We start from the raw sequence: 10,050 nt of genomic DNA, 5'->3' as shown, positions 1-10,050 counted from the left end.
CATGAGAAATTAAAATTGTTATAATTTTAGCGTCAACATGCACACGGACTAGCAAGCTTTAGACAAGAGTGTGCATCCACACTCACAGATATTCAGCTCTCTCGTTCCCTCTAACTATTACCCTCATACACACACGTCACATACACCTTGCATTTCCAATGATTTCTAAAGACTAATTTCCTCATACTGGGTTCATACTGTGTTTCCTTTAAATTTAAAACACAGTAAACAGAAAAGATGTAATAGTTTTGTTCAACCAAAATAACTCATGATTTTGTCTTATGTACCTCTGTGTTATTTGTACTTTGATTGGACAACATAGTTGCAATTGCAATATCTGTACAAAATAATATTTGCAAATTAGTTTTGTTCAAAAATATAATAATGAAAATGACCTGTTCTGTTCATGTTCTTGTTCACATTTGGCTGTGTCCGTTACATAACAGCTTGTGGAATGTTCAGACATGAAACTGAAGCAGTCAATCAATGTACATAACTGTCACTGGTTGACTGACTGTGATAGGCCAGTTAGGGCTGATTTGATTTTGCCTCCACAGTTATTGCATCTTATTATGTGTGTTCATGCTCCGCAAAAGGAGGAGCACATTAGGTTCATCACTGGTTTACACCCCCATAAGCAACAAACCTGAAGGTACTCCAGGCATAGGCTCAACCAAACTGACAGGTAATGACCGAAATCTGTGCTTAGTGTTTTTCCAATATTAAACTGCCATGTTTCTGCTATCCTGCTCCTGTGCCCACCATCAACCACGCCGTGGTCAAATTCACGTTTTTTCTTATCACATTTTTCCATTATTCTGATGCTTGATGTGAACATGAAGAGAAACTTTAGACCTGTATCTACATGTATCTACATTCATGCATTGTGCTGCTTCCACATGAGCAGGTGTGCATACAGGTGTTCCTATTAAAGTGGACGATGAGAGTATATCACGTATGACCGATTGAATGTTATTTGTATGTACACAAATGAACGCTTTTCGATATGATATGAAACAAATAACAAATAAGTTAACTAGGTTATTGCTGATGAACTATCACCCGCCCACCACCCCTTAAGTCGCCATGAGATAGAGAGACAGAGACAGACAGAAAGAGAGCGAGAGAGAGAGAGAAAGAGAGAGAGAGAGAGAGAGAGAGATATCGCGCTGTAGTTGTGTAGAATAACCTTCTTCCAATGGCACGAATGAACAGTATTTTTCCCGTTGATGTCGCCATGGCGCACTAGCAGCAGTGTCTGTCGCACCCCTGGAGCGGTTTAATGGATCTGCCCCCATTCTGAGGAGCAACATGGCATGCGTGAGCAATCTTCCTTCAGCATAGACAAAGAGTAGGAAATATAACATCTCTGGTGGCTCTTGTATTCTTTTGTGCCATAAAGGGAAACGGTGTGGTTTTCGGAGACTGTGCTGCGGGAAGGAACCCCTTCAGTCTCATACAATCCGCACAGACATCGATTCGTCTGGAGGGCGTAAAGCGAAGGGTCTGGGAGGTGCTCAGTCATCCCCAAATCTCAACTCATGACTCATGTTATTACAATCACTCTATTTTCTACAGTCGAAGCAAGGATCGTTTAACACAGTGAGTGAATCGATCATTTAACCACTTGGGACAATGACGTGTGTTATACCGTTTGAAGGCATTTTAAGCTCTAAGACATTGGCTGATTATTTAAAACACCCAGGCAGTTTTTTTTTGGATTGAAACAATAGAAACGCGGAGCTTTTTAATGAGTTTCACAACTCTAAACTCCAAATAGGAGAGAAATTTTGATCCTACCAGAACAGAGCTGTGATATTTTTGTGCTTAATTTGCCATTTTACACCAAAGGCTTCATTCTTTTTTGTGGAAAGGATTGTAATCGTGATTGTTAAGGCGAGCTTCAAGTCATGACTGCACACACTCCCAATGATTTAAATGTATTTAATACAGAGAATAGTGACATACGGATAAATGTAGGAGGCTTCAAGAGGAGATTACTCTCTAGCATATTGTCTCGCTTCCCTGAAACGCGTCTTGCGCGTTTGGTGCGATGCCAGTCAACAGAATCCATCCTGGAACTGTGTGATGATTACGATGACACTGAACGGGAGTTCTATTTTGATCGAAATCCTTCACTTTTCCCCTATGTTTTGAATTTCTACAACACAGGACGCTTGCATGTTATGGAAGAACTCTGTATTTTCTCGTTTAGCCAGGAAATTGAATATTGGGGTATCAATGACTTTTTCATTGACTCCTGTTGCAGCAACACCTACCACTGCAGAAAAATGGAGCCTTACCAGGAGGACTGGGAGGATAAAAGTGATGAGGGTAGCACTTCTTCTTCTTTTGATGAGATTTTAGTGTTTTATAGTGATGCCACCAAGTTTGATAAGCAACCACTAGGAAGAATCAGGAGGAAGATTTGGCTGATGTTGGACAATCCTGGCTACTCTCTGTCCAGCCGGGTCATTAGTGTTTTCTCTATTCTGGTGGTGCTGGGCTCCATAGCCACTATGTGCATGAACAGCATGAGTGATTTTGCCACATTGGACAGTGAGGGCCTGCCTCAGGATGACCCCCGATTTGAGATAGTGGAGCATTTTGGAATAGGCTGGTTCACATTTGAATTGGTTGTCAGGTTTGTTGTTGCACCAGACCTACTCCATTTCTTTAAGCACCCATTAAATGTGATTGACTTAGTGTCTGTTCTACCATTTTATCTCACACTACTACTTGATCTGGTGACTGAGAGGCGCCCCACACTAGAGAACCTGGGACGTATAGCACAGGTCCTGAGGCTGATGCGGATCTTCAGAATCCTAAAGCTGGCACGTCATTCCACTGGACTGAGATCACTTGGAGCAACACTGAAAAACAGCTACAGGGAAGTGGGGCTGCTACTGCTCTATTTAGCAGTGGGGGTGTCATTCTTCTCTGTGATGGCATACACCATTGAAAAGGAAGAAAATGATGGACTGACTACTATTCCAGCCTGCTGGTGGTGGGCAACGGTCAGCATGACTACAGTGGGCTATGGTGATGTCGTGCCAGGGTCTATTGCAGGAAAACTCACTGCTTCAGCTTGCATCCTCGCTGGCATCTTGGTGGTGGTGCTGCCCATGACACTCATTTTTAACAAGTTTTCATTGTTTTATAAGAAGCAGAAACAGTTGGAGATTGCCATGAGGAGCTGTGATTTCAGTGGGGACATTAAGGAAGTCCCTTCGGTGAACTTGAGGAACTATTATGCACATAAAGTGAAGTCCCTAATGGCCAGTCTGTCCAACATGAGTCGCAGTTTTCCCAGTGATCACAGTTTGAATGGGTCACTGCAGTAGCACAGAAGGATTGAAAGCACTCTAATGTGTATGGCTCCATTAGAATACATATTCAGATAAGATGAATTTCATAGTATGGTTCTATCTTACCAGCAAAACCCACTTTTCTGATGTTGACTGTATTAATTGAGTTCAAATGTTTATAGTGATTGAGGATTCTTTGCCTTATAATTATGATGTTTAATATGTGTTTAATAATCTATAACATTTCATGATAACAGACAGAGGTACTTACTAAATGAAGTACTGACAATGATTTATGGAAATAATTTGTTATTGTGTATGTCTGTTAGATTTCTCTACTTGAAAACTGTTAAAGCAAAGTTTAATCAGTGTTGACTCTTCACATCCTCACTACACATTTTAATGTTTACTAAAATTTTGAGTATGCTGTTGCAAAATATGCTGGAGTATAAGTCCTTTTGCAAGTGTTTGTTACGTCTTACGTTGTTGTACTTTGGAAGTGCATTTGATGTAAGACTAAATATAAAATATCTATTATCCTAATACATTGTACTTATGTGACAAAGTGTGGACAAAGGCTCATTTGAAGGTTTAATGTGTGATTTAAGTTTATGACTTGAATATCAGACTCCATTTTACAAGTTTCACTTAATGTTCCAAACAATAAGCATTTAATTAATGCTGTAACTATAATGTCAGTATTCAATTATACATTTAACTTAAATAGCTTTATATGTTTTTACTAGAGTGTGACATTGTCAGATATATATATATATATATATATATATATATATATATATATATATATATATATATATATATATATATATATGGTTATATATAAATTAGTTGTGTTCTTTTAGCTTAGACGATTGACTTGCTTCCAGTTCCTTGGCAGAGGTCTGTATTAAATGTATCTAACACAATTTCTGTAATTAACATTATTAATTCATTTCTGAAAATTCATGTATTCATATATGAGTACTTTAAGAACATTCCTAAGGACTAAAATTCTTACTTAAGTATAATGTGCCTCTCCCAAGATCTTCTCAATCCAAGTCTCACACTTATACCCTACTTATATCTCATACAGGTACACCTTTTTAAAGTGTATAATGAACAGTATAACAAATGGGAAAGACATTTTATAGTTGGACCAGCAGCCTGATAAGCACACCCCAAAGTCTTATATGCTAATTCAGTTTGTGAAACGTCTGATCCAATGAAACATGGACTCCACAAGACATGTAAAGGTGTGTTATCTGACACTGATACATTAGCACCAGATCCTTTAAGTCTTCTAAGTTGTGATGTGGGGCCTCCATTGATAGGATTTGTTTATCCAGCACTTCCCAAAGATGCTAGATTGGGTTAAACCTTTTAAAGAGTGCTTCTATAATAAATACCCTTGACAGACACAAAAGATCTAACTGTGTGTGTAGTAAACTTTAAAATGGCAATTTACTGATGGCTTTGGTCAGGGGTGTCAAACTCATTTTAGGTAATAAGCCAAATTTTATGTAACTGTTACTAGAACAACAACAAATCAATTCAGCATAAAGGTTGTTGTGCTAATGGAGAAGGATAAATTATTCAAAAGATAAAACAAAACAAAACAATAGTAATAACTTCATTAGTATTCAACCCTGTTGTTTTGAAACCTCTTTTCAAAAGAGATATGGTTAAACTGTAAAATAATTATTTTTTTTGCTAATTAAATTATATTATTAGCACACATTTGGCAGTAATGTTTATGGCCCTTAGTTCATTGATGCATTTTACCCCACAAATGCAGTACTATTAAAATGGATTTTGTGAAAATCTAATTACATACAGTAGAATTCTAAGAAGTTCTACCTTTCAGTACTTAACCTTTAGACATAACATATATTTTATAGTTAAACGATAGATGTGGGTGGGTTCATTCAAGGTGATTATGTTTTGTTTCACATGTTTTGTGGCACTTTACTTTTGATTATGGTAAACATTTTGGTGTTGAAAAAAAAGAGCATCTGATAGCCAAACAAAATTAGTTCATCCCACTGTTGTCAGAGCAAAGATTTCAAAACCAGGCTCTTATATGAACTGGCTCATTTGCAATAATAGGATTTAATACAATTAACACGTACTTACAGTAGATGAACATCAGCCTCTTAGATGAAGGGAGGGGAAGGGAAATTATAATGCTATAGCATACAAAGACATCCAATATGATTGTGTTTGGGAAGGTCCATATAAGGATGTAATGGTTTAGTGTCCATACACCTTTGGCTATGTAGTGTATTAGTCCCAGTGCACATGAAAACTGGGGGCGTTTTTTTTTTTGTAATCACCTGATATGACTTTCTATGATTGGGTGTGTTAATCTACTGAGCTGGTCCTGGTAGGGCTGAGGTGTGTGTCTTCTTACACCTGGTGGTGTTGTTGCAATGTATTCCCCAAAAGTACAAAATAATCTGCTTTAAGACAAATGTTAAACGTCATTATCTTTGTTACAGACGAAACACATAACACACTTCATTTTACATACCATCTCTATTTCATTTGTACTCACACAAGTATGTGAAGCTCCATATAAACCCATTAATATCACAGAATCACACAATTTATGAGATGCGAACTGATCATGCAACATACTATTTCATAGCACAATTTTTGTATGTAGCCTAAACAGGACACAAGGCTGGTTTATTTTTTTGGAAATGTTTCAATTTATTTGCTTTTAGTCTGCTCTGAATCATGAATTTACACACAGTAAATCTTTATACATACAATAGTGTGTTTTCTTAAACACCATTTTCACGTAGCTAACACCCCTTTTCTTCTGTCTCCTGAACTTTGTGGTACAAACATAGACATGGTTGTAACTGCTCTGACAACACATCATAAACCAGAACAGCTTGAAATTAAAATACAGTGTCTTTGTAAGTTAACAGTTTGCCAACTTTACAACCTTAATGTATTAGTGAACTTTCAATCACGTTACTGCAGCATCACTCATGCTTAACACAGTTTTAGTTACTACTCTTAGTGTTCCACAGACACACATGCACCTTAGCAATGGGTTTCCAATACTTTTACCATAGGAAATAAAAGTTTACTGCATTAATACATTATTGGATATGTTTGAGTCTTATGGCCAGTTATTCACTGACCTGTGTTAGAAGAAGGAAAGAGTACATGTTTGAAACATGCCTAATGCAAAAGATCTGTCTCCCCCTAGTGGAAAAGAGACATAATTACAGTAAAATATACATACAGTAAAATATGGGCCACTATACAAAATAATATAGTAAAAGAATACAATGAAAAAAAGAATGAAGTTATATGGGGTGAATGATTTTCAGTCCTTTACACAATGCTATTGTGACACTTACATGTGGCTCTATATAAGGGCATCTGCCAAATGCTGTAAATATACATGACCATACAGCCTGTATGAATTTGGAGTAGTCACAACCCATTACACTAAAGTTTCTAGATCATATAGAAGTAAATAAATAAATGTATATACATTTGACATATTTCAATACATTGCATAGGTCTAATAATTAATTTCATTTACCTAAAATAACAGGAATTAAATCAAGCTAAGTTGGCATGGTTGTACCACAGTAGAAACATTTAGCATATAAAATGCAGTACATACACTTAATCACTTAATCATACTTAAATTTAATTACTCACATGACACTCATACAAAAATAAATTCATACAAATAATCCTCTGCAAGTTAAATAAATACAGATAAAAACAAACACTGAAAAAAATATCAAATAACAGATTGTACATTCAATATAAACAATGCACATGTTAAATACATAAACATTTATTTATCATTGATTTATCAAAAATAGTGCTGAAATCAGTGGAAATTTTTAGGGTGTAATTTCTTTAAATCAGAATGTTGAAAAATCTATCCACCGCAGTCCCATGGGTCATGGGCTGTGCATGCAGATCTATCCCAAGCAGAGTGTTATACCAAGCGATGAGACTCCAACCAGGGGTAGGGTGTCAGGATGGATCAGGTAGGTCTGGAAAGATGAAAGAACACAGGGAACACAGAACACTGGGAATGGCATGAGAAATATTACGTATGCTTAAGACTCTAGTTGCTGTGTTCTGGAATAACTGGAGCTTGGTTATGCTCCTACTAGAACATCCAGACAGTAAAGCATTTCAAGAATCCAATCTAGAGGTAACAAAAAACATGATCTAGTGTTTCTGCATCATGTAGGGACATCTTTCTTATCGTAGCAATATTTCTGAGATGAAAGAAGGCTACGCAATAGATATTATTGTTGTGAGCTTTAAATGAGATACTGTCAATAAGGGTGGAGAGATACATTAATCTAACAGCACTAAGAGATTTTTTGTAGGTCAAACACCTTTCCTTCCATGTTAATACTGATAATTTAGTTTGACATTTACAGTACTTGCTAAGACAGTCTGCTTGTCTGCTATCTGGCCCTGGATCTGGATTGTGACTGATTAACTAGACCTGTTCTTAAACTGTGCTATGCTTCCCAAGTGGGATGGACAATGTAATGTCCTAACAGGCCAGCCTTGCCCTTGAAAGTCCTCTAAATAGGTATGAACCCTACATTGTTTTCAGAGCACCACTTGAACTTCCAGCAGTTTAGTGACCATAATCTGCTAAGACATTTTTCTGATGATTTTTCTAATACATTTCTAGAGCAAAAGTAGACACAAGTAGCTTGGCCCTGTAGATTATATATACCTTATTTGATATAAGACCTTACTAAAAAAATGGAACGAACCCATGAATTTCATTTTAACCTGTGTTAGTGTCTCCACAGTATCCCAGGGGTACGCCTTGCTCCAAAACTGGAAGGATCTTACCCTCTAGCAGCAACATGTCACAGAACTAGTAAACCAATTTGTATTATTGGCTGAACCTGGGCTGACAAATTACCTACCACTAGATTAAAACACTAACATTTGATAGAGAACAACTGAACTGTAAGAGAACAACTGAAAGAGATCAACTTAAAAGAGAACAACCGTACACACACACACACACACACACACACACACACACACACACACACACACACACACACACACACACACACACACACACACACACACACACACACACACACACACACACACACACTCTTCCATGTTTACAGCACCACCATATCAAGCTGTTTACATGCTGTTTTGCACACTGTTTCTGCTCTTTGCACAAGTTGTCTTGCACAATTCATTACAATACCTCATATAACTGCTGGTATTATATTAAGTGTTCATTCCAGTATATTAGCAAATTTACTATAGAATATACAGTATGTACTCTGGTCAGCACTGCTTTTGTGTGTTGTGAGTAATGTAATTGTATTTTGAGTAATGTCTTGTAGTGTTTTGTATTGTTTGTTTGCACTTTTGTGAACATTTTTATCTTGCACTGTCTCCAGCAGGTTGCACAGGTGCACTTTATGTGGCTTGGACTAACTTACTTAAGTGCTTAGTTCTATGTAGCAACCAGGTCCTGGAGAAAAGTTGTCTTATTTCACTATGTACTGCGTCAGCTATATATGGTTGAAATGACAATAAAAGCTTCTTGATTTTTGTGTGACTACAAGCCACTCACTGCTTGCTCTAAGAGCCATCTCATGAATCACATAGGCCTCACCAATGTTTCTGAACTTTCTTCACTCCCGTTCCCCACTCCTGCCTTAAAACTTAAATAAACACTCCTACAGGGATTTATGTTCATTATTCTACTGTGTTAACATGTCTATGTTTTGCCCAAACTGCCTTGAGCACTACACATTGAACTGTGTAAGCCAACTTCACTCTCACTACCGTAACCTGGGGTCAATTCCTGGGCAAGGAAACAACCCAGCTACTGAGGGGTTAACTCCCAATGCTGGTCCTAAGCTCAGATAAAGTGGGATGCATAAAACCTGTTCACCATTCACCATTTGATATTATATCATTCTTCACACTTCTGGAAAGGTTTATCATAAAATTTTGAAGCATTGCTTTGGGGATTTGCTCCTCTTTATCCACAAGAAGCAAGTGATCTTTGCAGGCCAGTAGTTCTTCCACTTCATCCTTGCAAACCATGTCCTCTTGCAATCACTTTGTGTACAGTGGCACTGTAATGCTGGAACAGGTTCGGAACATAAGCCGCGTATGGGAGTGATATCCAAAAACCAAATAATGTATTTGAGACAGAAAAGTCTTTCCTCAGATCAGTTGAATGGCTGCCCTGATTCGGAAGTTGGTGCTTCCACAAGCCTCAGAATGTAACTTGGAAGCAATATTTGAGACTCAAGGTTAAATTAAGCTGTTTTTTCTTAACAATAAATCACTGTGTATAACCCATCCACTTCTCTGTATGAACACATTTGATCTAGTATAATTATTATGTATAATATATAAGATTATGTATAACCTAGATAAACTTTCAAATAAATCTTTTTTTCTCTCTATTTGTAATACAGCTACTGTTCTTCTGTTGCACAAAATGAGCGGAAATTGTTATGAAATGACACACATGCAGATCAGGCAGTGTTGTAAAGCACAATAAATATGTTCACCTGCATGCTGCGGGGAAAGGACTCAGACCAGCTAGCAAGAAATATTAAGCTTATAATGATTACAAAAAACTGAATGATTATTCACCATTGCACAATTTGCAATTTAAACCTTACTTCAATTGACTTTAGCTTGCTATGGTAGTTTATTTCAAAGGCCTGTTGATGCAAAG

At 37.2% G+C, this 10,050-nt stretch overlaps 2 protein-coding genes across 2 annotated transcripts in view; one reads left to right on the top strand and one right to left on the bottom strand.

The window, feature by feature from the left end:
* The window catches only part of LOC132840435 (uncharacterized), a 370,465-nt gene that overhangs the window by 41,809 nt on the left and 318,606 nt on the right, over positions 1 to 10,050 (bottom strand). The gene's annotated exons all lie outside the window — the stretch shown is intronic.
* On the top strand, positions 1,284 to 3,368 carry LOC132840368 (potassium voltage-gated channel subfamily S member 2-like). Its single transcript, XM_060861953.1, has one exon. It carries the CDS (start codon positions 1,911 to 1,913, stop codon positions 3,342 to 3,344), a length of 1,434 nt encoding a protein of 477 aa, XP_060717936.1. The 5' UTR covers positions 1,284 to 1,910; the 3' UTR covers positions 3,345 to 3,368.

This window comes from Tachysurus vachellii, chromosome 25 (assembly GCF_030014155.1).
Source record: "Tachysurus vachellii isolate PV-2020 chromosome 25, HZAU_Pvac_v1, whole genome shotgun sequence".
Lineage (NCBI taxonomy): Eukaryota > Metazoa > Chordata > Actinopteri > Siluriformes > Bagridae > Tachysurus > Tachysurus vachellii.
Note: the sequence above shows the minus strand (reverse complement) of the source record. Positions and strands in the feature narration are given on the sequence as shown.